Source organism: Drosophila eugracilis, unplaced genomic scaffold (assembly GCF_018153835.1).
Source record: "Drosophila eugracilis isolate 14026-0451.02 unplaced genomic scaffold, ASM1815383v1 contig_649, whole genome shotgun sequence".
Taxonomy (NCBI): Eukaryota; Metazoa; Arthropoda; class Insecta; order Diptera; family Drosophilidae; genus Drosophila; species Drosophila eugracilis.
This window is the reverse complement of record NW_024573535.1, coordinates 2,027,519-2,054,821: the sequence shown is the minus strand read 5'-3', so window position 1 is coordinate 2,054,821 and position 27,303 is coordinate 2,027,519. Positions and strand designations below refer to the sequence as shown.

At 40.3% G+C, this 27,303-nt stretch overlaps 3 protein-coding genes and 1 pseudogene across 3 annotated transcripts; 1 reads left to right on the top strand and 3 right to left on the bottom strand.

Moving 5' to 3' along the window:
- The first annotated feature begins 1,551 nt into the window (after positions 1-1,551).
- LOC108109661 (E3 ubiquitin-protein ligase RNF4-like) lies at positions 1,552-2,357 on the top strand. The gene is made up of 2 exons (XM_017218240.1): positions 1,552-1,623; positions 1,676-2,357. Exon 2 carries the CDS (start codon positions 1,702-1,704, stop codon positions 2,254-2,256), a length of 555 nt encoding a protein of 184 aa, XP_017073729.1. The 5' UTR covers positions 1,552-1,623; positions 1,676-1,701; the 3' UTR covers positions 2,257-2,357.
- Positions 2,358-9,369: 7,012 nt separating this feature from the next.
- LOC108109628 lies at positions 9,370-11,056 on the bottom strand (annotated as a pseudogene).
- Positions 11,057-13,817: 2,761 nt separating this feature from the next.
- On the bottom strand, positions 13,818-14,367 carry LOC108109662. The gene has a single exon (XM_017218242.1). It carries the CDS (start codon positions 14,283-14,285, stop codon positions 13,896-13,898), a length of 390 nt encoding a protein of 129 aa, XP_017073731.1. The 5' UTR covers positions 14,286-14,367; the 3' UTR covers positions 13,818-13,895.
- A 5,663-nt stretch (positions 14,368-20,030) lies between these two features.
- LOC108109667 lies at positions 20,031-20,308 on the bottom strand. The gene is given in 2 exon segments (XM_041819371.1): positions 20,031-20,105; positions 20,108-20,308. Coding segments are annotated over 2 exon segments (276 nt in total).
- Between the last annotated feature and the right edge of the window lie 6,995 nt (positions 20,309-27,303).

Here is a 27,303-nt window from a genome sequence, read left to right as displayed (position 1 = left end):
TTTTTACCTTAACAGGTTTTATAATAAATGAACAAAATTAAGTTGCATATGGTATTTTAATTTTTCTCAGTGCTTCTGAACCATTACGTTTTGGGGCACACCTGCTAAGTTTCGTTATGGCTGTTGTTGTTATTCCTTTTACTTTTCTGATTTGTATGGATTTCCGACTGGCTCTTTCCTCTTTCCTTTTCCCCACTTTTCGCGTTGGTTTTTTTTCCTTCTAATGTTTATTTCATTTTGGTTATGCCTCTGTCTTTTTGGTTTCAGTTTCAGGCTGAGAAACATATGTAAAATTCATAAAGCAACGGGCGACTTTTCCCTTTTTCAGTTGGGTACTTCCCCCCATAATTCTCGCTCCCCGCTTTTGGATCCGCAGTTTGGGACATCAGGCAAACATTTTTGGCTATGGCCAAGGCAAACACAAACGGCAAAAGGACTGCTTTCTCGACCGGTCTTTGTCTTTTTTGGTTTCCTTTGTTTTTTGTTTTTCTTTTTGCCAGTCGGACTGATGCGTCCAGCATGCCAGTTTCCCTTTGCTCGCTTTTCACGCACGCAAGGCCACAGTGAGAGGAAAAAGCCCGTTTGATAGATTTCCATTTCCACTGTTTTGTGTTTTCATAAAAAAAAGAATGTTTATGAGATGGAAGATGGAAATCTAAGATTCAAGGACTTGCAAAGAAAAAGAAAATTACAAACCTTTTCAGTTCCTTCAAAACCTCCAAAACACTTTTTCCTTCTTTTTCTAATCTTTCTTTCTTTTGACCTCGTTAATATGACTAGAGTCTAGGTTTTGTGATCCTTTTTATACAACGAAACACTATTCTGTCTTAATTAATAAATAATTAAAAATAACATATAAAAAAAACATATAATTTCTAAAATTTATTCCGTATTTTGCAAAAATAATTGTAATTAATCTCGTATAATCGCATAATCTTGCGCATCTTAAGGTAGTACCATTAACTGGGCGTGGCCGAATGATAAAACCACCTTGGGTTGCGTTGGCTATTTTAGAATATGCTTGGTAAATCCAAGCTGCCTAGTCTATAACTCTAACTCTTTCTATAAGACTTACAGTTCCCAATAATTCCGCGTTTTTCGTTAATGTGAGTTCATACTTATGTGCTTAGAAATAAAACAGCGTTAAAATTAGATATCAAAGTTCCTCTATAAAACATATATTCCTAATTATCACTTATTAATTGCCCAAAGCTACAAATATAAATTAAAAGTTTATTTAATCTTTAAAACATCTGATAAAGACCTTCACATTTGTATGTTATAATGGTCGAAAGATGATATATTTTAAAAAGCTTATGAAGCGCATCGTCACTAGGTAGACTGTTAATAGCAGAGATTAATCGTAGTAAGTTGACCTGCAGGTCATTATAAGACGAGATTTAAAAACTCATATTGGGATAGATCCTAAAGAACCATAGGTGGAAAATATAGTACGATTGTCATCAATCGAACATTCCTTTAAAAAGACGAGTTCCAAGAAACGGTCTCATTCATTTATGAAAAACATCGATAGCCCTTGTTTACTTTAAACGCCATTCTGACATATGTCACCCTAAGCTGCTCATAATTTTTTATACCTGCTGAAGTGAGGACCTTGCTCTGGTTAGTTTTTTGTGCTTTGTGAAATCAAATACAGATAATATCCGTACTTTAGATAGGTAATCGAAGAATCTACAAAATATGAAGCCCAAATCTAAAGATAACAAGCCCTCGAATTTGGAGGCTGCGCTCAGTTTTATAATGAAGAAAAATCGCGATGATTTGGGCGGGAAACCTCGGCAGGCAGCCGCCAGGATGGAAAAAACCCCATCGCCAGGGCCCTCGGGAAGCAAGAAACCCGCTAAGCATGGATTCTGGAAGGACAAGAGGGACAATGACCGGGACCGACAGATGTACATGAATAGCATTACGATGATTAATGATGGACTGCGCGAGAGAATTGAGCAGGCGGAAAAAACAAAGAATGCATTGATGGAATCGAACGCAATCCTCAAATTGGAGATTGAAGATTTGACCCAAAAGAAGACCGAATTGGATCAAATCCTCAGGGAGAACACTTGTTCGATTTGCCTCTTGGGGTGGCATCTCTATAGCGGCCATTATCCGATGTCTTTGAAATGCGGCCATGTTTTCGGGAGCAAGTGCATCCTCCAGCACTTGGAATGTCGCTTTGGTTGTCCCACCTGCAGGAAGCCGGTGCATTTTCGTTCACTACGCGGCCTCCACTGCTCATAATATAAGACTGGACTCTAATGCTTGGAAACGCTGAACTTAATACATTTACTATTTATAATACTAGTACATTAATTAAATCGAACGAGCTTATGATGCACTAATTACCTCTTAGTTAATACGGATATATGCCCTTACGATTGTACAATCACAGTTTAAAAAATATTGTATAAAACGTTTTTATACGATGGAAAACCAAGAACTAGATCAGAGTTACCAAAGCTAAACAGATTAGAGGTGGAACAACGTCTGCCTGTTGTTTTGTATCGATTCATCGGCATATAAGCTATTGTTAATGTGTTTCCATCTTTGATTTCGTTTAGCTTTGGCCTCTCTAATGAAAAACCGTAATATATAAAGTTTAGTATAAACAGATTCACACACCATAAAAAGAAGACCTTTATCAATTTACAAATTCATTGAAAATATATGATTGGTTAGCAGTTTTTAAAAAGCCAAAATAGGGGTTTTGTAAAGGAAAACTATATTATAAATATCATAGGGTGATGAGATAATACATAGAATCGATCGCATGGGCAATGCCCATTTGTGAAAATGACAACCTTTTAGCGTCGCGATTTTGTTGCGACTCCAACAACCTTGGAGGCTCGATCCCGCCCAGGAACTTCATCGTACATTTTACCAATGAAGACGCTAACGAGCGGGTTCCAATGATCGGTTCGGAGTCCTTGTCCAGGAAGCCAAGGTTATTGTTCACGGAGAATACGGAAATTTCCTGCTCCTTCTTGAAACCCCGCTGATCCCGCCCAGCAGCTTTCTGCCCATCACTCTTCCCACTTGGGATACGGTTGCAGATATGGACACCATCATTTCGAGCTGGTGAAGGATCACGCTATCTGAAGTACACCACCATTAAGTCGATATCCCTGGAGAACGAGTTGAAGAGTTGATAGCCTAGGGCGTCCAGAGCGAAACCATTATTATTATGTTTATTTGTCTTTTATTCCAATCGTCACAGATTCACATTTACAAAAAGACCCATTCTACTTTTTTGATCCGTGAGAGGAAAACCTGAAGACCATCCCGATCCCGTAGAGTGATGAACAGACGACGAAACGGAATGATCTGTCCTGAATGCTGCAAACTGAGGTATTGTTACCAGTCGATAAATACGAAATTTTGATTTTCTTTGTTTTCTTTTTGATAAAACTTGTTCTTTCTGCTCGGGCTTCGGACGTGAGCTAACATATTACTGAGACAGGCCGACCCACATGTCCAGGCGTGGCCATTTTCCTTCCAGCTCTTCCAGCATAGTCCGGGGAGTCGTTGACCCCCTTCCTTGCTTCATGGAACTTCAAGGATTGGAACTCGTCTTTGTATATACCACGCTTCTTACTTCCCTTATACACTTTCTTGGTCTCTACTTTGGCTCTTCTGTAAATGGAAAATGAAGGTCAGGATAAGCCTGTTGTTGGATATCACTTTAGATTGCATTGATGGAATAGAAAGGAGTCTTTGCAGTGTTCGCGAAAGGTCTTATTCCGTTTTCGCAATTCACTTTCTCACTCACCCCATTTCGGTAAAATGTTTGTTAAATATAATTTTAAAGACTCAAAAAGTGAAAATTTTATTTTGATGTTACTTCTATGAAAGTCAGAATAGTTATGGGAGCTCATAGGATCGGTGTGTCATAAGGTTGAGTTTCGTTTAAAGTTGTTTTCAAAGGTCACTTTGTTTGACACAAAAAATACTTTTAAACAATTTGTAAAATGAAACGTATAATTCGCATAAAGCTTAACACGGAGACAAGAGGCAGACGTTTCTAACTCTCCAAAATGGCTAACGAGTTTTCCGGTTAGATCCAGCCCATGATCTAGTTGGAATCTCAGGAACTATAAGATATAGAAAGTTGGAATCAGGCAAGCAGATTGTTGAAGTGTAAATGGCGCTAATAAAATTATTATTTTCAAAGTGGATAAGACCGTAACAGGTGTCTTAGAAAATACCCTTAATTTGGGTTCTAAATTAATAAAGTTAAGAGTTCTAAACTTGAATTTTTGTGATCTAAGACACAAACTCTAAAAGTTAACTTCGTTTAAGGTTATTTATATTAACAAATACATTTAGATTTTCCCTCCAAATGGAATGGCATTCTCTAACCTGCATAAAGTATTAACTATTTGGTTTTCCTGTAGTCTCTTGTAAAGGAAATTTGGTGACCCATCTAAATTGCGCGACCTGAAAATAATGGTGTCCTTAAAGATGTTTCGCCAGCGAGGTTCAGCTGATGGGGTGTGTGTGTTTTTGTGTGTGTCCAGCTAATGTACTCCTTCTGCCTTCTGCCTTGCGGAAAAACAGGGGGCCATTTTCGTCGGGAAAACCCTTGTTCTTGTCGCTGTTATGCACAAATGTTTGTCTTTAAATTAAGCTTCATTTCGGCAACTTTATGCGGCCTGTCCCTGTTTTCCAGTCCCTTCCGCCCGAATTCTACGTGCCTCGGTGCCACTTCATTTTCCGTGGGAAAGCTGGAAAGCGGGCAAATCGGGCCGCGTGACGGCGGGTGTGGGCGGTTAAAAACGAGAAATTCATTTTTCAAGTTGTAGACCGGCCTGGTCGGATGCTGCTGCACGTTGAGACTTTTACTTGTTAACGGGGTCATAAATCATGCGTGAAAATATCGAACGGAAAACAGATTTCCCTGCTCTGCTCAGCCACGCCTCCCACCGCCCGGACGCACGCCCAGCAACAAACAATGAAGAGCGGCTCAAGCTGATGCAGCGACACTTTTTGGCCAATACGCAATCCGTGTCCGAGTTTCGGACGGCTCAGAAAACCGAAAAAAAGAAATAGAAGAAAAGGGGAATAAATCCATCGTCAAAAAGCATATCCTGAACCCTTTTCGGAGTGCGTACTAATAATCGATTTGTTTGTTTGTTTTTAATTTCTTTGGGGGTCGAACTTTGACTGCTCACGTAGGACACCAACTCAATGGCAGTCCTCGATACCCAAATCCCGGTCCCAAACTCTTTGGCTAATGTGCAGCTGCTTCCGCTTTTTGGCCCATTCATCGTTTTTCTATTTGTCATTTTTGATACCCTGTAGTTTGGCAAGGGTATGCTTAGAAAGGTGTTTTATTTAAAACGTAATATAATACTATCAAGTTAAAGCTTCAAATATATATTAAAAGTAGCAGGGAAATCATATCTTAAAGTGGAATAACTCTTAAATCTATTTATGTTCCTATGAGGTATTTGGTATTCGAAACACTTTCGGGATACTTCCACTTCCTTGTTTGTTGTTGGTTTTCGGTTTGTTTTTTGGAATGGGCTACGCTTTCTTTTTTCATGGCATCGCAAAGCTGATTTTATAACGATTTTCTTTTCAATACCTGGGAATAAAAAAATAAGTTCGAAGCCCCCTAAAACCTGAACCACTCACGTGGTTTTGTGCACTGCGTGGCTTTCAGTCGTTCCTTTGGTCCGTACCTCTGCACCCCACCCCCCTCTTTTTGCACCTTGTTTTGTTGCTACCTGTGCTGAGTTTTTAATGAAAATCACATCAAATCGATATGCACAGGACGAGACCCTTTAAGCCATCAGCGGAGACCCCTCGCATCCTGACCATGTCGCCATCGCGCTAAACTTGAAACGCTCCACAAAACGCAGCTCAGCCCCTGAGTCCTTTTCCTGTTTAGCAAGGGCGGCGTTAAAGGGGATTGACCAAGGATCAACGATAATATTTTTGTGTGATTTTTCCTTTAAATCCATTATAAATGCATTTAATTTGAATTTTTGTTATTATATTAAATATTTTAGCTTAGAAATTTCTAAATAAAATAATATATCATAAAATCATTTGAAATTCTAGACATTATATCCCAGATTATTAATTTATATATAATATTTAAAAGGATTATCGTATAGTTTGTTAGGGAAATTCACCCTAACTTGGCTTACTTTAAATACAAAAAATAACCAAAAATCCTTAAAAAGTGCCGTATTTTGGTGAGCTCCTTGGAAATCATTCAACTTTTGCTATTCTCCAGTCACATAATTCTTAAAATCTTAGGGACATCCTAACCATTATTCACGTTGAAATCACAGCATTGCAGTCTCATTCGAAAAACGTTATTTATTTAGAACATTTTATCAGCGACACCTCTGAACTCTGGGAATGCTTTCAGACTCTTCAATATGCACCGGTGTATTTTCAACAAAGTGGATTAGAATGGTCCTTATGACCAGGCATTTGCAGGATAAGGGGAGGGAAGCAGCGCCCCTGGAGGGATGGACTTTCAGAGGGTCTACGGAGCGAGAGACAGCAGTTAGATGAATGACCATCGATGACTAGATGGAGCATGGAGCCACAGTAAACTGCGGTTAAGGTGCAAAGAGGCCAGATAGAAAAAGACAGACAGATATCGATGGAAAGAGATGGTGCTAGGGGAGCTAGGGGGGGTATTAGCCCAATGCATTTCATATTTTTCTGTTGCGATGGTAAAACCACCGCAAAAGCTCAATGGCCAAACGATGGCCCAAAGCAAAATCACTGGCAAAGCCCCCAACCAAATGAACCGGCTGCACCTTTTTGGGGTTTGCCAGGATTTTTATGCCGTTCGGTCTGGAAAAAGGCTTTTCCCCATTCGTACAACTATTTTTCGATATGGTTTTTAATGCCTTTACCAAATGGAATTAAGATCGTCGAGGTATATTAGCTAAGTCGAAGGGTTGCTAGTTTTAAGAAGGCGGAAAGGTGATTATTTTTTAGATATTTACCAAAAAAAAATCCTTATTCATTTTTACTTACCTTTAAACTTATAGATTTACTTCATGTAGCTTTGGGAAGTTGATCAAAATTCTATGTAAGTATGAAAAGAGCATTAAATTAGTTGCTTAACCTTCAGCGACCATTTAGCTCCCCTTTAGGGAACATTTTCTGTCCTGTTGGTATTTATTTTATATTTGATTTTCGATTTGGTTGTGTCTTCCTCTTCTTTTTTTGATATCCTAGAATTTTGGTTTGTTGTCGATATTTTTTTGTTTGTTTGTTTTGGGACAGATTTGGGAGGCAGGACAGCAGCCACTGACAAATTCTAATTGAACTCCGGTGCAATTGGCAGGGAATGATTAGGGGGCTGGGGGAGGTTGTACAGAGGGAGGATAAATATTGTTCCGGGGGAGTAGGAGGGGATCTTGTTTGAAAGGCGCTTAGCAAGCCGAGACAAGGCAGAACAAAAATGTTTAGTTACAGTCGAATGACAGTCGCTTTTTCCCTCCCTCGAGTTTTGGCAACTGTCAAAATACAGATGCATGCCAGGGGCGTGCCCCGTTGGGTGGGGCAGGGGATGTTTTAAGGGGACAAACAAACAAACAAACACCGCAAACGTGAGACGAACCGATGATGCCGACACATTCGTATACACACGGGTTAAGCCGCTAGTCATTCGTTGATTGCCATGCTGGCTCTCTCGTTCACTCGCTCCGTGTGGCAGGCAACCAATTAGGTGACCCTGTATGGCACTCACCCACCTGCCACGCCTCCTACCCACGCCCCCTAGTCCTTTTGACAGAGGTCAAAAATGTCAGTGGAAATGCAAACTTTTTTCATTCCCCCCTATTTGGAAAGGTATATTGAGTCGGAACTTATGTTGAACAACGGAAAAAAACGAACGATAGTTTATTTGCTTTTAATCGATACATTTTGGGAGTCATTTTGTTACCAAGCTTAGGAAAACATTGAAGAGCTGATGTTTAATACAAACACATTGGGAAAGTGATGTTTTTATAAGCTTCTCCATTGACTGATTGGTGGTAAAATTTAATCTAAGAACTAGCAATTAACACTGGCGATAATGTATGTTAATGTATTTCTCATTTACAGGGAATCTTCTTGTCTAATATTGACGACTCTTTTGGTTTTACACTGCACCCACATCCTTCAGCATCCATTTCTGGCTGGCCAGAGTTGAACGCACATTTGCGGTGGCCATTGGGCTTGCCACTCACTTACTCGCACATGCAGCCCGCAATGATGGTATTGATGCTCTTGAACTCCGCTGCTGCACTTGGAGAAGTTAACACATATTTTAACAAACCTATACTAATATTACCTAATGTCTAGTTTAGCATAATTAGGGAAGGCTGAAAATGTGCCCTTTAACAAACTTTAAAACAAACTCAACGTTTGGACGAACCGATCCTACAATATCCCATAACTATTCTGGCCTTCCAACTTTCTATATCTTATAGTTCCTGAGATCCCAACTAGATCATGGGCTGGATCTAACCGGAAAACTCGTTAGCCATTTTGGAGAGTTAGAAACGTCTGCCTCTTGTCTCCGTGTTAAGCTTTATGTGAATTATACGTTTCATTTTACAAATTGTTTAAAATTACTTTTTTTATAAAACTAAGTGACCTTTGAAAACAACTTTAAACGAAACTTCACCTTATGACGAACCGATCCTATGAGCTCTCATAACTATTCTGACTTTCATAGAAGTAACATCAAATTTTCACTTTTTGAGTCTTTAAAATTATATTTAACAAACATTTTACCGAAATGGGGTGAGTGAGAAAGTGAATTGCGAAACAAAACGGCATAAGACCTTCCGCGAACACTGCATAGTCTTATCCTGACCTTCATTTTCGGATCTTCTAAACGAATCTCCATTTACAGAAGAGCCAAAGTAGAGACCAAGAAAGTGTATAAGGGAAGTAAGAAGCGTGGTATATACAAAGACGAGTTCCAATCCTTGAAGTTCCATGAAGCAAGGAAGGGGGTCAACGACTCCCCGGACTATGCTGGAAGAGCTGGAAGGAAAATGGCCACGCCTGGACATGAGGATCGGCCTGTCTCAGTAATATGTTAGCTCACGTCCGAAGCCCGAGCAGAAAGAACAAGTTTTATCAAAAAGAAAACAAAGAAAATCAAAATTTCGTATTTATCGACTGGTAACAATACCTCAGTTTGCAGCATTCAGGACAGATCATTCCGTTTTCTTCGTCTGTTCATCACTCTACGGGATCGGGATGGTCTTTAGGTTTTCCTCTCACGGATCAAAAAAGTAGAATGCGTCTTTTTATAAATGTGAATCTGTGACGATTGGAATAAAAGAGATATTAATAACAAATAAATATAATAATAATAATGGTTTCGCTCTGGACGCCCTAGGCTATCAACTCTTCAACTCGTTCTCCAGGGATATCGACTTAAAGGTGGTGTACTTCAGATAGCGGGATCCTTCACCAGCTTAAAATGATGGTGTCCACATCTGCAGCCGTATCCGAAGTGGGAAGAGTGATGGGCAGAAAGCTGCTGGGCGGGATCAGCGGGGTTTCAATCCGGAGCAGGGCCTCATCATTGAGGAAAATTTCCGTATTCTCCGTAAACAATAACCTTGGCTACCTGGACAAGGACTCTGCCACTGAACCGATCATTGGAAACCGCTCGAATGGTAAGGCGCTCAGCAGCAATGGCAATGTGGTTTCCGTTAGCGTCTTCATTGGTAAAATGTACGATGAAGTTCCTGGGCGGGATCGAGCCTCCAAGGTGTTTGGAGTCGCAACAAAATCGCGACGCTAAAGGTTGTTATTTTTACAAATGGGGATTGCCCATCCGATCGATTCTATGTATCTCATCACCCTATGATATTTATTATATAATTTTTCATGGGTGTTTTGGCTTCTTAAAAATTGCTATCCAATCATATATTTTCAATGAATTTGTAAATTGATAAAGGTCTTCTTTTTATGGTGTGTGAATCTGTTTATACTAAACTTTTTATATTACGGTTTTTCATTAGAGAGGCCAAAGCTAAACGAAATCAAAGATGGAAACACATTAACAATAGCTTATATGCCGATTAATCGATACAAAACAACAGACAGACGTTGTTCCACCTCTAATCTGTTTAGCTTTGGTAACTCTGATCTAGTTCTTGGTTTTCCATCCTATAAAAACGTTTTATACAATATTAATATTTTTTTAACTGTGATTGTACAATCGTAAGGCCATATATCCATATTAACTAAGAGGTAATTAGTGCATCATAAGCTCGTTCGATTTAATTAATGTACTAGTATTATAAATAGTAAATGTATTAAGTTCAGCGTTTACAAGCATTAGAGTCCAGTCTTATATTATGAGCAGTGGAGGCCGCGTAGTGAGTACAACTGCACCGGCTGCCTGCAGGTGGGACAACCAAAGCGACATTCCAAGTGCTGGAGGATGCACTTGCTCCCGAAAACATGGCCGCATTTCAAAGACATCGGAAAATGGTCGCCATCGAGATGCCACCGGGAAAGGCAGATCGGACAAGAGTTCTCCCTGTGAATTTGATCCAATTCTTTTTTCATTCGGGTCAAATCTTCAATCTCCGATTTGAGGCTTGTGTTCGATTCCATCAATGCAATCTTTGATTTTTCCGCCTGCTCAATTCTCTCGCGGAGTCCATCATTAAGCATCGTAATGCTATTCATGTACATCTGTCGGTCCCAGTCATTGTCCCTCTTGCCCTTCCAGAATCCCTGTTTAGCGGGTTTCTTGCTTCCCGAGGGCCCTGGCGATGGGGTTTTTCCCATCTTGGCGATTGCCTGCCGAGGTTTCCCGCCCAAATCATCGCGATTTTTCTTCATTATAAAACTGAGCGCAGCCTCCAAAGTCGAGGGCTTGTTATCTTTAGATTTGGGCTTCATATTTTGTGGGTTTTGTAGGTTCTTCGATTACCTATCTTAAGTACGGATATTATCTGTATTTAATGTCACAAAGCACAAAAAACTAACCAGAGCAAGGTCCTCACTTCAGCAGGAATACAAAATTATGAGCAGCTTAGGTTGACATACATATGTCAAAATGGCTTTCATTACTTTAAACCAGGGCTATTGATGTTTTTCACAAATGAATGAGACCGTTTCTTGGACCTCGTCTTAGTAAGGGAATGTTCGAGGGATGACAATCCTACTATGTTTTCCCCCTATGGTTCTTTAGGATCTATTCCAATTCAATCCAATATGAGTTTTTAAATCTCATCTCATAATGAACTGCAGGTGCATCTACTTAGTGACGATGCGCATCATGAGGGTTATGATAACTAAACCATAGAATATACTGTGAGGATTATTATCATTATAACTTGCAAATGTGAAGGTCTTCATCAGATGTTTAAAGATTAAATAAACTTTTCCGTTTCATATTTGTGGTTTTGGGCAATCAATCAGTGATAATTAGGAATCTTTGTTTTATACAGAAACGTAAATTAAATAACGTCAATTAAAATAAATAAATCCTGTGGAGACATCTGTTTAGGAAACCTTGGAGGAGCACATATTTTTTAACTCTGAACTCACAATAACGAAAACCGCTGAAATATTGGGAACTGTAAGTCTTATAATATAAAGTTAGAGTTATAGGGTAAGACAGTTTGGATTCACCTTGCATATGCTAGAAAGGCATATGGCCAAGTTTGTTTTTCTTATAGTTCCTGAGATCTCAGCTTTCATACGAACAGAGGGACAGATGGACATGTCTTAATCGACTTTATAGAATCGGAAATGCTTCCTTCTATCTGTTGCATATTCTTCAAGGAACTCTAAGAGTAACGGGTTTACATTTATAGTACCTTCTGTCAAAAGCAAGCCAAAAATATGTCCATACTAATAACAATAATAACCATTATTCTATTTTTATACCCCTTAGACGATGACAACTTATTTAAAAAGTATTATTATAATACTTAAACAACTTTGGATTATGCCCAAATTATACATTTTTAGCTGCCATAAAATGAAACCGTTGCCGTTGCAGCCAGGTGCTGGGCCTTACATGTTGCAGTCAAAGTTGCAGTTGCAGCAGCAGCTGCAGATGTTGCTGCAGCTGTACGCCTAATGAGGATGGGCGGCAGTGCGGCACGTAGCAGCGGTGGCAACATCGGGCAAATAATCGGCATATGTCCGGCGGAAGTGAAGGGGCACTGTAACTCCCTCATTTCCCAGTCCCTCGTGTCATTATTCAGTGCCGAAAAGTCAGCAAAAACCAGTTCAGAAAAGGGAAAAGGTTAAATATTTTAGCCGAACTTATAATTATGTAAATATAAAACGAAATAAATCTTAATATTATGTAGTTTAGTCATATCTTAATTTTTTCTAAAATTAATTATTTAAAATCAATGAATGTTATTAATTATTATTCGAAATATTTCTAAAGCCTAACAAAAATATTTAAAAATGTAAATCCGTAAGTTAGTTCCAATTAGCCAAGTTCCGCAACAAAGGAGCCCGCATAGCAGGTGGAAGTTTCCTTGGGCCAGAGTTCGCATGTCCTCGACCAGTGAGTAAACTAACTGCCAAAAAAAGGACACTGTGTGTGTGTGTCTGCGTGTGTTTATCTCGGCATATGAGTGTGTATGCATGGATGTGGGAGTGTGTGTAAATACGTCAACAATTTTGTGCAAAGAAGGATTTCAATTTCCTTTAAGCGGAAGCGCGCTGTCAGTTTCGCATTTTGCGCCACAAATCATCAACTCTATCTGGCCCTCTGTCCCTGGCCATGGACTTTCCACCAGATACCGTATAGATTGCAACAACACTGCACTTTCGAGGGATGTACTGGGCACAGGGCTGGGGGCTAGAGGCATGGCAAGAGCAACAGCTACACATCATCCATCCATCCATCTAACAATAAGCGTCCAGCAACAGCTCCTACTTCAGGCCAAGAAGCGGAGGAACGGAGCGAAGCCATCCATCTAGTCAGCCATCAGTCAGTTCGGGGCAGTTTTTGCATCACAAGTTGGGGCTCCACTTAGAGGAAATGTTTGCAGTCTGCGAGCAATGGACTTATAATTCCGGTTAGTAGTTTAAAGTAACAAATTTTAAATCAAACTAAAACGTAAATCATTTCCATTTAGCAAATAAAAAATTCGATATTTCAAGTTTGTGACTATAGAAATTTGATATGTAGTGGTTGCTTATAAAGTAGTTCTACTATACTATTAAGTTTACTCTTCAATTTATATATATTTTCTATGAACTTCTAAGAGATATGTAAGATTGCAATATTCAGCCCGAAAAAGTATGCTAAAAAATACAGTTTTCAAAAGAAAGTTATTTTTAAGTGAAATAATAATAGGATATTGGCATATTCTCTAAGATTACTACTTTTTCTCACTGTACTTCTGTTTGCCCTGGTCTTCGTCCAAGGAGGCGGGGTAGCGAGGGCGCGAGGTGGACCAGGACCGGGTGAATTTATAGCAAAATGTCAACAGTTGCCGCGTAAATATGTAAAATTGTTTGTAAATAGCAATTTCGTTTTTGAGGCCGCCATGCCGTCGATGCCGAAAAGCAAACGATGTGCGTCAATCGAGTTCAATCGTCGAATGTGGAGGAGAGCAAACTTAATTTACCTTCAATTATGGGAGAGGTGTTAGATTGGACGGTGTGGAATTTATAGAGCTTGTTGATCTCTGGCGGAAGTCAGGGCCACTTTAATGGCTTCAATTTGGGCATTTTAATGAAAGAGCCCAATGAAAGTTTTTTTAAATTGATGGTCAATATGTCGTATGAGCATTTTTATTACTCATACGCAGTGGTGTTTAGGTAAACTAAAAAAATACTAAAACAAAAGAGTTTTATTGTAAGAATACCAATAGCTATTTCCAAAAAGTAACTTGAATTTATTCAATGTGATATCAAGGCTGTAGGGGCTCAATTGCGTGCGGCACCAGCACGGCCTGCTGGACCTTTAGCTCACTCTTCACTTCCAATTTGGGATTTATGAAGGTTTCTTTTGCAGTCTCTGAGTCCATCGGCTGCCAGCTTTCGATCCTTGAGGTCAATGGGAATCTGCTGCAGACGGTGGTCAAACTGTTGTTCCTGCTCAGGTCCTCTCCGCGCCCGTCCAGTTCGAGGTCCTTGCTGCTCCTTGCGGTCAATGGCAAACTGCTGCAGACGGTGGTCAAACTGGTGTTCCAGCTCAGGTCCTCTCCGTGCCCGTCCAGTTCGAGGTCCTTGCTGCTCGTGGCCAACTCGCCGCGATCTTGATTCACGTCCTGCTGCGGCAGCTGCTGCTTGGCATCCATGGCGGTCAAAGATTTGTTTGCTATTTTCAATTTCTATCAAAAAGTCATGCCCAAACGGAGTTCAGAGGGTGCTTTAAAAAGATTTTCAACTGCTTTTGGTTGACAAAAAATGCAAATCATGTTGATGTGTTAGTGAATTCCCACTTTATGCTTGTTAAAATGAGTTTAAGCAAAGACCCTAAAACCAAAAATTAGTACGCCTTCGAAGGCTCTTGATTTAATTTCCTTATCATCTGCATTCCGCATTTCCATGTCAGCTTTGTCTTTGTTCCCTTGATGATGCGTCCTTCAGTCTCGATCTCTGCTATATCCCAAGTCTTCAATAAGTTGCTTAACTTAAAGCCTGTTAAACCTCCTTTCAGTGAAAAGGAAACTGCAGAAGAAAGGCAAAATGGACAAGAGGAGGCTGCATTGGCAAATCGCTTTTGCATGCGGCTGACCATGAAGGAACCGCCTCCAGCTTTCCCTCGATTTCCCCAAAATATCAGCCACACATCTACCCCACTGCTTCACCCTTTCCCGCTGTCAACTGCCAAATGCCACGCCCACTGACCAGACCGCTCCGCCCCCCGGGTCAGCAACCTTGATGGCTGGCAGTGCGTTAATTGATTGTTCGGCTGGCCCATCATTATCGGCAGAGGGAAAGTCGTCCCGACTTTGGATCTGGCACATATGCCAGGGCGAAGGAAGAATGGGTTGCAGAGGAGAGTTAGGGCTGGCTGAATGACGCTGATGGACAGCAGTCGTTGGGTTAGAGGGACGGCAGGGGAAATGACCAAAACAAGCAGTGTTGACAAGAAAATTGCTTCCATTTAAGGAAACCAACAATCGGTGGGATACTTCGCTTATTTCTACACCAAAAGTAGAGAGATATTTGGAAATCCTAGAAAAATATGACCAGGCCTTGAGCAGTTTTAAAAAATGGATTTTATGATCATTTTTAAGTTACGTTTTCAGTGTACCAAATTGGTAAATTAATGAAATCCACAAAAAATCCAACATGCCATACATTTAGCAAAATTTAAATCGCGTTTCAGCGGCAATTGAGAAAACCAAAAGGAAAAAAGGAAGTCAAATGGGAATGAACCTTCTTTTTCCCCTTTTGCACTCAAAACGCACTTGTAGATGCCCGCAAATGATTCGATTTTATCGATACTTCGATACCGTTTCGCTTTCTCTATGGTGCGACTGAGAGGGCTGCCGGGAGTGACAGGGCGAGATAGATGTGGCAAAAATCGGCATTGATTGTCCGTCCGGTTCATTGCAATCGCTGCAATTTAAGCGGGCAAACTTTTTGGCTCACTTCGCTCCGGTTCCTGCCGCTCCTTTTCGTCCTTTTTGTTTTTGGCCTACATAGAACACGGATATGAAACGCCGACTCTATCTCTCGCCCCATCTCTGTTTCTTTTCCGCTACACTCAAAAAAAAAAGGCAGTTAATGTTATAAATTGGGAATATTTTTTGATATTTTAAAATTCTAGATAATTTCTTTGTAAATTTGAAGGGCACATTTCTGTAATAAAAATTCAAATGAAAAGTTTTTAATGTAACTCCATATTTCCGCTGAGTGCATCTGTGCCCTTCTCGCTCTATGGGTAGTAGCCGTCTCTGTCTCACCGCAGTGGAACTTTTTTAATACGCAACACGAGTGACCCGCTTGCGGACAATTGGAATTGTAACTTTTGATTAAATTCGTTGCAATGGCAACCGGGTGAAAAATCGAAGGGAACGGTTGTGAAGCGGGAACGGGTAAAGTCCGGGTGGCGGTGGGTGAACCGGGTTGAAAAAGGGGTGGCCCGGAAGGAGAACCGGGAACGCTTGTGTTCAAGGCAAGCCAAAGGATAAACTTTTTGCGCTGGTTTTTCAATTGCATTTGATTACCTTGTTGCGTGGGCGGACACTCCGCTTGTTGCTCTCCCTCTCTCTACTACTACACCCCGTCTATTGCCATCTCTTTCCGGCGCTTTAGCGGCCTCTCTTTCTTTTCAATAAACTCGGACCGTAACGCCCACTTTCGGGAGTTGTTTGGCCGGCACTTGTGAAATCAATTCGAAAACTATGCGAGCCCATGGAAAATATTCCCCCGTCTCTTATCATTTCCATTCCCATTCCGATTCTGATTTCCATTTTTATTATTATGATATTTATACATCTATCTATGCGTTTAATGTTTGCTTGGCACATTTGCAGAAAATATACAAATTCTATAAAAACAATTTGGCCCGATATGCGATATTATGTTTATACGTACGCCTATATATGCTACATTGTGCTCTATATATCGCTCTGATCCGAGCAAACACACAAATGGACACGGACACAGATGCAAATATTTGCATTGAAAATGCACAAAACACACCGACTTCATGTACAGTCGCGGGCAGGATAATAGCTCTAAGCAATACACAAATATGTATGTTTAGTTTTTATAAACAGTTTTGCGAGTTCGAAAAGTGATGTTCGCAAAATATAGCTTGTGTAATTAAGCAAAAATAAATTAAATATCAAATTGAATTTTGGAAATGCTTTCTCTTAAGTAAAAATAAAGTTTCCCAGTCAGAATATTGCAATTTAAGATTTTCTATGAACATTTCATTAGCTGGCACTAATACTTTACCCACCACTGTACACATACTCCTAGCTAGGATGAAACAGTTAGTTTTTGCCTCGGCCTCAAGCTAAATAAATATGTTTTTCAAAATTACAACAAAAGAAACCAAAAAACAATTGTTGATGCACAAGGACAAGGAATGCGGAGAGGAAAAGGGAAGGGTCAAGTAAATACAATTTTGAATTTAAGTGCACATTTTATAAGGGGGAAAAGCGAAATACAGTTATCAGCAAACATCGCAGGAATTGTTTAATTTTTTATTTCAAAATTTTTGCCACTACATTTGCTGTTTACCATTTTAAGTTACTTCGCTCAGGGAAAGCACTCCTGCCTAAGCCTCGAAAGTGTGCAAATTTATTTGAAATTTCCCCGGGGGCTCAGTTTAGATTTTGGCATTTGTTTTTTAATCAATTAATATTGGAATTTATGGGGAATTATTTCCAGCACTGGGTAAACATTGCCTGTGGCAGGTTAGATGAGTGGAAAGTTGGCCGCAGGGGGAATTTGATGGTCATAATAAAAATGAAATCTTTTAAATTTTCAATTTAATCAAAAATCAAAAATTTACTAAAGTTCCTTTACTGGCCAAAATGGTGAACTTCTCTTTATCCTTCTGTCTTCTGCCCTATCTTCTTCTCGTTTCTTCTCTCGCTCGCTCGTTTCACTTTGTGCTCACTTTTTGCAATTAGGCGAAAAATTCAAATTCAAATCAATAGACAAGGAAAACTTTTGCTGCAGCACGTCGTCGCAGCAGAGGGGCATATAGAATATATATATACATGTATGAGGGGTGCAGGACCAAGAAGGGCCTAGACCAGGCCAATTGGCCAATGCCAGCGGCTCCGTACGTGTTCGGCCAAAATAGTCCCAGTACACGATAAATAATACATTGCTGTATTTAAAATGGTTCAAAATAGAAGAGATGTGCTTTAAAGTAGAAGCTTGAAAGTTGGTTAAACTAAATATGCTTTCTTGAAAGCATAAATAGCTCTGAAAGTATAAATAGCTTTCCCTATGATGTGCAACTTTAAGATGATGAAAAAAATCTGTTATCGATATCAGCAGTTCATATTTCTCGATGAAAACTCGAAGTTCTGTAATGTAATCAATAACTAAGACGAAGCATGCTAACGTCAGGGATGGAATATAGATTCAAAGTGTACTTTGTTCCGTTTAAGGATCCGGGAACTGGGCCTGCTAGTGTTTGGGCAAGGGGCATTTTCCCCAAGGAGCCGCTGCAACAAGCGAAGATGCTGAAAGGACAGACAGGATCTGGAGCTGATGCTGAGGGCTGGGGCTGACGTTGGGGCTAATGTGATTTCGTACGTTCAATTTGTGAATTGCCTGGAACACACGTACAGTGGCGGCGGGCCTGGGGGGAAATCGGGGGATCGGTGGTCCTGGGACAACGACATATGCATAACTACGTGGCATGTGCATTTTGCTGGCTTTTCTTTTCTTCTCCCCATCTTTGTTCCCTTTCTTTTTTTCTTCTTTTTTTGGCGGCAGCCTGCTCATTGTCGTGCAACAATTTTAACATACAACGTGGAGGAAATTTATGGGCTATTCGAGGCTGAAACTACCCAGTTATGATTCTTTTTTGTTAATTTATTTCAAAAATATATTAAAGTTAATTTATATCTTTCTACGTACTGAATATCCTTGGAAAACCCTTGAACTTTTAGAGATAAAAATTTAAAAAAAAAAGTTTATCCTCTTTTTTTGAATCCTGTTCAGACTTCTCCTTGAGATTTTCGCTGGGTATCAGGAACAGTGGACTGTGTGGCAACAATGCTGTCAGCAACATGATTACCTACAGCGAATGAAGGAGAGGGCAGATCCCGTGGGCGAGGGAGAGGGTCAGATGGATGGCTCGGTCTGCAGGCTGCAGTTGAATGCAATTCGTGGCGAGGAGTTCAGTTGGAGTTCCCAGTTCCCAGTTTCGACTCAGAAATCGCAGTCCGATGCCAGCTGGAGTTTGGTTGCATTAAATGTAAGGCACTGTGCCAGACATACACATTGCCGAAAGAGACGGCCATATACACACACACAGACAGAGAGGGAGAGAGAGAGAGAGAGGGACGGACAGACAGACAGATAGACAGACTGCGGCAGAGACATTTTGCATTAAAATTAAGGCAAATTTATAATGAGCCAAAATTGTCGTTGCGATGCAATCGCCGCAATATATAATATATGGCATCATATATATATATCATATATGTATGTATATATATCAGCATATATGAGTGTATGCATATAGAATATATGTGTGCCTGGACGTGACTCCTGACTCCTGACTCCTGACTCCTGTCTCCGTATCCTGGTCGGTTTCCTTGTCCTGCTCCCGAGCCCATTATTGGGGTAATTTATAATTTGTTCATTTAAATGATTACAAAGGCAGAGGGCAGCGGACTGTACATGCCCTTGCGACTATAAAAATGCATTGCCCTTCTTTATGGCTTAAAGTTAGATAGGTTTTCTTTAGTTTACACAAATTTATTAATTATTTTTAAGGCTTGAAATCTTTAGAAAGCCATTCTTCATAAAACTAAAAAGAACTTAAAGTTTCTAGAATGAAAGTTACTTCCCGTTAAACCCTTTCCGTAACCTTTATAGGGATAAATCTAGAAAGAATATATATTTTATAAAATAATTTTCTTTAAAATACACTTTAACCCTTTAAAATTGTAACCAAAAAGTAAGTAAGAACGGGAGCTGGGGAGCATAAATATGTTATATCCCCATATCATTTGGCCAAATGACATTCCCGGCGACTTGGAAGAAAATAGAAGTTAATGCCTTTGGGGGAATGTTGCCTTTGCAACATTTTAGTGGAAAATAAGCAGTGTTTATTTTTTTTCAAGAATGCAACCATTTGTGGCACCTGGTCATTAGGGAGCATGTGTGTGCGCATCCGACTGACAGAACAGAAATTTAAAGTGCAACATCAATCACTGGTGCAAACGGGGACAAGACTTCTTCTTTTCTCGCCTTTTGGCAAGGAGCATTTATGCCTTGGCTAGGCCCAGAATATATATCCCGGCTTCCTGTTGCTCAACATTTCAGCTGATCCCCTCCCCTCACCCCTCTATCCGCAGAAGCCCCAACTCGAATTGTAATGACGCAACAATTTAAAGTTTGTCGTTGATGCTGCAAAACTCGGTGCTAATGGCGTCAGCGTCAACGTCTCTCAACTCATCTTTGCACACCCCCTGCTATCCCGTGCTATCCCTTGCTACCCTCTGGTGTCCTCAGGAACCGGGGACCCAATCCTGTCGTCCTGATCCTGTCCTGCCATCTTGTTTTTGTTGTTGTTGATGACGGCGATTATTTGCGCCATGAACACATGGAAGCAGCTGCAAAAGGTGGCGTCCTGCATCCTGTAATCCTCCTCCATCGACGGCCCCATTTTTAACCCCCCTCCTCAGCCAGCTGCATCCCAGTGCCAACCTTCGGCCAGGTTGTCCAGGCGGAAAAAGGCACTGCAAAAAAGGAGAGATATTCGGAGATTATTATAAAACTTTAAAATATATTCAAAGTATCTACTGGATATGGATATATATTTATTCCGGATACATTACTTCAACATTTGAAGCTAAAATGGTAACAAAGTTTAGGGAATTTCCCGCAGTGTATTAGTGACTCCGTGTGCAGCAATTCAAACTTTAAGCTGTTGACGAGGCAAAGTCGAGCACTGCAACTGCAGACAGTGCGAGGGAGAGAGGGAGAGGCTACCAGAGAGAGAGACAGATAGAGCCAGACACTTGGCAATACAAATTGAAATACTTCTTCCTCGGCTTCTTCTATATCTGAAGCTATATCTATATCTATATCTATCCCCGTCTCGTTCGCAGTGAGCTTGACTGTTGCTCTGCAGGATGTATTAATATAAATGAATTATTCGGATGAGGCAGTATACGGTAGTAGAGCCCTCGCCCCCCCCCGATAGATATTATGATGGATACGCCTTAACGATGCTAGCGACGACATTGGGCAGGGAGCGGGGCAAGGATAAAGGACGAAGGACGATGCAGCTTGTTTCCAAAAAGTTGGCCAAAACTTTATGGACAAGCAGAAGGAGCGGGCGACGAACACCTGACAACCCCGACAGAGTCGCAAAGGCAGCTAAGAATACAAAAAGAAATCACTCGAGTCCCCGATTTAGGATCTAATGAATGGAATGAACAGGATATATGAAGTACAGGTGGCTCTGGCTAACAGTAAACAGTAAATAAAGGAAACTTTAACATAAACTTATCAGAAAATACTTAATTTTTGTCAAAGTGAAGTAAGGAAGAGTGTGATTAAAAGGACTTAAGATGGACTAATCGAAAACAAGTTCGTTCTTCAGCTTACAGAGCTAACTTAACTTAACTAACTAACTTACTTATTTTTCTTATATAACCAACATATTGCCTAGCAAATGAAACCGAAAAACCTAGCTACTGAAGTAAATTCCTCAATTAGCCATTTTTATTGCCCTGTGGCTGGAGGTCAGTGGTGAATTGTGATCCCAATTGGTGTCTTACCTGGCGAAAAGCTATTTTCCAGGAGGTCACATAATCCCTCTACAACTGTACCGGATTTCACTGGCCACCGGAACCTAGAACAAAGCTCTTGGACACACAACCGTGCCCCGAAGATTTTCGTCATACCGCCCGAATTTCCATACCCCAAGCCCACTTAAGTTTTCGGTGTTGCACACAATTTTGGCCATGGCCCTGGGGCGGTAACTGCAATTTAGACAAGTTTATTTATATGAATGTGCGGCCCCAAGCAACACGGCAGACAGCAGACAGCAGACGGCAGACGGCACACAAAATCCAATGCAGAAACGCACAAGGATCTGCATCCAAGGATCTTGTGCATGCATTGTTGCTGCGGTCGGAACTTATTGTCGTCGCATGGCACATTGAAAAGGCGCCCGGGGCAAGTTCGCCAGTTCGCCAGTCCGCTGCCAGCTAATGATATAATGAGCTAATCAATACAATTAATTAGCATTATCTGCATCTTAAACGGCCCGAAAGCACCGGCAAAAGGCAATCGCCGAGGCGAAGTGGATTGCATTTGGAGATTCTGGTGAGGAGTAGCGAGGAGTGGCGAGGCATTGGGCGAGGTGACCCCAAAAAGCCACAACCGAATCCCAATTTGACTGACTACTTGAACGGCCGAACTACGGGGAACTTTATGTACATACTCTGGCAAAAATTAAGGACATTCACTGGGAAAAAGGAGGTTTTTAAGATAATATTAAGAAAGTAATATTATGCAAGGAAATATTAAAAAATTGTATTAAATAGTGTGGGAATATTCTTAATATTTTTTGAACTTAAATCTAAATGAAATGAATTCCAAAATACAGATAAATGGATTAGTTTGTTATTCATTATTTGTTCCCTGTTTGAGGAAAAAACATAAATAAACATAATTTTTAAGGAACTTTACTTAGGAGTGTAGTTTGAGACTTTTATAGTCTTCTTTAATATCATTTTTATAGTTTAAAGGCAAGTTCATAGATATATATCATGGGAGAAATGAGATATTTGAACTCCAAATTTTAAAACTGATGTATTAAGTTTAAAAGTAATAAATTTAGATATGAATAAATGCACAAAAATTAACATAAAATCGGGAGAGTAGCAACTTCAAACTGCTAGAATATTGACACTTTGGCATGCCAAATTATCAGTTTTTGATTTTGTTTTTTCAAGTGTATGAAAAGGGGTACATAAGTGGGGTCACACGGTGGGTACCTTCTGGGCATGGATGGTGGTCCCATCCCGTACTCTGATTCCTGTGGTGCCCGCTGCTGCGTAAAAAGTGGGCTAAATGTCGTTGGCAGTCGGCTGGCAGCACAGCTGGGATCCCTACCTCTTTTGGCCAGACCCAAACCCAATCCCTTGCCCATTTCCATTCCCAATCCCAAACCCAAGGCAACTTGAGCGCTGTGAAGCGCTCAACGAAATGGTCCAATTGCCGGGCAAGTGGACCAAAAGTGCCGACGTCGCCTGTTGGATCTATGTCTACTTTCTGTCTCCCAATCCCCCTTGACTCGGACCCTCTCTACTCACCACTTTTCTTCCTACTTTATATACCCAGCTACCTTATCCTTTTCGTTCACACCTTGGCGGAGGCTTTTACTAAGAAGGAATGATTTCTAGAAGTTAATCAGAGTGCAGAGAAGTGTATCTACTGGCAAAGAGTGTTGGTAAATGATAAAGGAAAGGTATATGATATAAAAATATCTTTGTTAATAATAATAGTTTAGTTTTGGGCTTTAATAATGCCTTGAACGTTTTAGCTACCCTAGAAGGAGGGTTTCTTTTGAAGTTAATAAAAATATAAATAAAAGTATTTTAAGGCAAACAGTGCTGGTAAATGGTTTTTGAAGAATTTTGTGTTCTTTACACACTGAAAGTAAAAATAATACTTTGAAGTTCAAATAGATTTCTGTATTTAATAGTTAATCGACGCTCTTTTTCCACTAACCACTAACCACTAACTCCGTGAAATGGCTTAAAACTCCATTGGGCTGACAGTGTTGGATAGCCATATTAAAAGCAAACCAGATCAATAGCAAGAAATCCCTAAGCCCCTAAACAATTTGCGCACATTTTCCAATTAATTATGGCACGAAATTTGATTTCGTTTCGCAATTAGAACGCAATTCAATTTTTATCAACGGATATGCGAGCCACGGTAATTTATGATGGAAAAACAATTAAATTTATTCAGCACAAATTTGCAGTAATGAACGTGTGCAGCCCAAACTACCAAACTACCAAACTCCATGTCGATGGATAGTTATAGTTAGTTGTATATATTATTGATAACAATAACTAATAACTTAAGCAGCTTTTTGCGGTTGCAATTCCACAATTGCCTGTTTTTTCTACACTTTATCTATATAGATATATAGATAGATATATTTTCTGTAGGGGAAATGGCACAAATATGTAAGCATAATGTAACTACAATGCATGGGAGCGTGGAGCTGGAATGCGAGACAATACAAAATGGTAGGGCCAAAAATTCTAAACAAAATTGTGGCCACTAACCGAAATTGCATTTGCTGCACTCCACCATTTGCTCGCATCCCCCATTTTCCATTTCCCGCTGGTCCGCTTTTCCCCACTGTTATTGTTGCATGTCATAAATGATGCTGCTAAAGAGTCAAGAATAATCCGCTTTTGTGTGCATATCACAATCAAATGCTAACCACCAAACGCACAGCCATTCGCTCCACAGAAAATAAAAACCAAATACAAAATAAATACCAGCACCAAAGACAAAATGAACGGAAAATGTACAAAAAGTCGGCTTATCCACGACAGTGGAGATGATATTTCTGGGATGGCACCCAACGGATTCAGGATACTGCTCTTAAATCCTCCTCCCCTCCTAAAAAAAAGAAAACCTGATGTGGCGACTTCTCGTAGAGTTTCCTTGGGGAGCTCTTTTGGGACTTTGGAAAGCTCAGTTTTGAAATGTTGGAAGGAAAGAAAATGAGCGAAGGAAACATGTTAAAGTTTAGTTTTTTGATATTGCAAACATTTTTAAAATTACTGGAAACTTTACCTCTATCGAACCCTTAAACCCCATTCTTGTAAATGATCCCAAAATCACAACAAAGTTTTCAACTACCAAGTTCACCCTTGCGGTTGTCTACTGTACTTTCCACTGCGAACGAGTGGGATCTTCAAATGTAATAGATAATGCTTTTATATCTAACCCGCCCCCCGCAAAGTACTTCGTAGATCATTAACCAAAATTGCAACTCTATGCCGTATTTCACCAACAATTTCACCCGAAATGGACTCAAAGCGAGGAGGTTGTGGCAAGGAGCAGAGGCAGAGGCAGGGGCAGGGGTAGGGGTCATGTGCCGAGCATGAGGAAGTTGCAAACAACATGGCGCAGCATACCAGCAACAAAAGCTACAACAACAGCAGGCACATCAAACGCTACAAGAACTGGGACGCTAATACACACACACAACTACATGGGCTCGCACACGCATACAGAGGCATGGCCAGTAACCGCTAGATGGCGCTGGACCAGGCACCAAATACACTGGAAAAATGGATAGACTTGATTGATTTGTATAGATATTTACCTTAGCAAAAAATAAGTTAATTTTAATAATTTATATAATTTAGTGAAAATATTAGTTATTTAAAAAAAATAACAATTTATATAAACATTTTTTAAAATATTTTTCAGTTAACAAAACTATTTTTAATATTGAAAATTAAAATTTTTAAAAAATATATCCAACCAAAATTACTTTCAGTGTACTCCAAAAGTCGTTGCTTCAAATCTGAAGCCTAAGAAAACACAACAACAGCAGGCGAACGACAACAACAAAGCGAAGAACGAGAAGAAATCAACAGTAACACATACTCACCATAAACACACATGCTGTCACACACATACAGGCACACACACACACACACACACACACACACACGAATTAAAAATGCAGATTTCTATTGCAACATTCGGAAGTGCTTGAAAAATTGTTGTTGCCACTGCCGCTGCATCGTTCCCAGTCATCGTTATTGCCAGCTCCATCTTCCATCTTCCATCGTCCTGCATGCCACCCGGTCTATATAGCATATCCCTCCATAGCTTCCTGCTGTTCCTGCTTCGGTTTAAAAAGCCTTCCAAAGCTCCCGCCCCCTTTGTTCTCCGCCCCTTTCTATTCTTTCAGTCCATCCCCCTCTCCCTATTCCCTCTCTCCCTCTCTCTCCGCTCCTCTTTCTTTGCTCCATTCGGTTGTTTCGAATGCCCTAAACGGTGGTCTTGTAAGTTCCAGAAGATCCCTCAAATCGAGTTTAAAACTAAGTTCCAAGCTTCAAAGGTAAGTGATGGTAATGATAGAGTAAATTAATATATTTTACATTTTCTTTGAAGAATTTAAGATATCTTACCACCAAAGATCGTGATGCTAGGACAAACATTTTTGATTTGCAGCTTCAAGTCATTCGTTTCAAATATTTAAGCAAGAAAATCTTTTCAGAGTGTTAGGAACTTCGTTTATTTCAAGTCGGGCCTCACTTTTTGTTTTCTCTTTTTTGTGTTCAGCAATAGCATCAAAATTGCAAAGAAAAGCCAGCAAACAGTCAGTAAAATATTGTAGCTGGCAGCTGCGCGAAGGCTCCAAAAGAGGAAAAACGTGGAGGACTGGGGCTAGTTTTGTATGAAAAGCGAGCGTAACAAAACAATGAAAACATCGTCGTCATCACAATCATCGCCATGCGGTGTTTTCTTGCCATTTGTTTCCCGAAACTCTTTCACTCACTCCTCTGGCTATCTCTCTTCCTCGGCGTTCCCCCTTTCTCGCTTCTCGCTTCAGCACGCATAAAACCAACAAAATGAAGGCGCAACAACAACAATAACAGCTAGAACATCCGAGTGAAACGTGGCCAACAAAAAGTACAAATAACCCACAGAGGAGGCGATACTCCCGAGTCTAAGACGAACTCTGGAACATCCTTAAAAACTACCATGCGATGCAAAACGAAAAACATTTACTTTACAAACTATAATGTTTTTAAATAATAATCAGCTTCTGCAAATTATATGATCATATGTTGTTGGACAACATTTTTGGCGCCCAACGCGACCCCTTTGTACATCTTGTGCTTCTGTTAGTTAGTTGTTTCTCCTTTATTTAATCTGTGATTCTTTATCTTGGTTTCCAATTATAATTTAATTAGTTTGGTACGACAATCACTTCCATTATTTAAATCTTAATTGAAGAATAAACAGCTTATTCCATGTTTATTTGGCAATGTTATCTCGATTTGGATTTCCTAAAAGACCTCTGCCAGCAAAGTATCTGTAAAAGACAAAGAAACTCCGATAGCTAAGGGTCAAATAGTGCTTACAGATTATCATCCCCATGTGATACAAGACTCAGAATTAGGGAAACTGAAATTTCAGCTCTGAAATTTGCCAGCGATTGGGTAGCCTGGAGTTGAGCTCTCGTCCCCTGCCCTATCTTCTTTATTTTAGCCAAACCCAGTTACCAAAGTCTGCTACTACTGGATGGGCTTGCATCGAGTTGACCCCCTCCCCTCGTATCCCCTCGTATAGTGCATGTGTGCATTGTCTTTGATGTTGTTGTACGTTCGGCTTCATCTTCAGCTGCAGTTACAGCTCCGCACTCGTACTCGTAGTCGTAGTCGTACTATATCTGTGCCACGTCTAAGTCTAATGTTTCAAGCGTCAGCAGCAGGAGTGCTGCACAAAAAACAACACACATTCAAAAAAAAAAAAGAAAAAAAGGCACAGAGGGGGAAAAAGAACAAAAGCCATGGCCAGACAATTAACCAGCCATCAGTCATTTGGTTTTCTGCCTGGCACGCATCAGGGAAGGTTGGTTAAGTCCCAGTTTCCCAG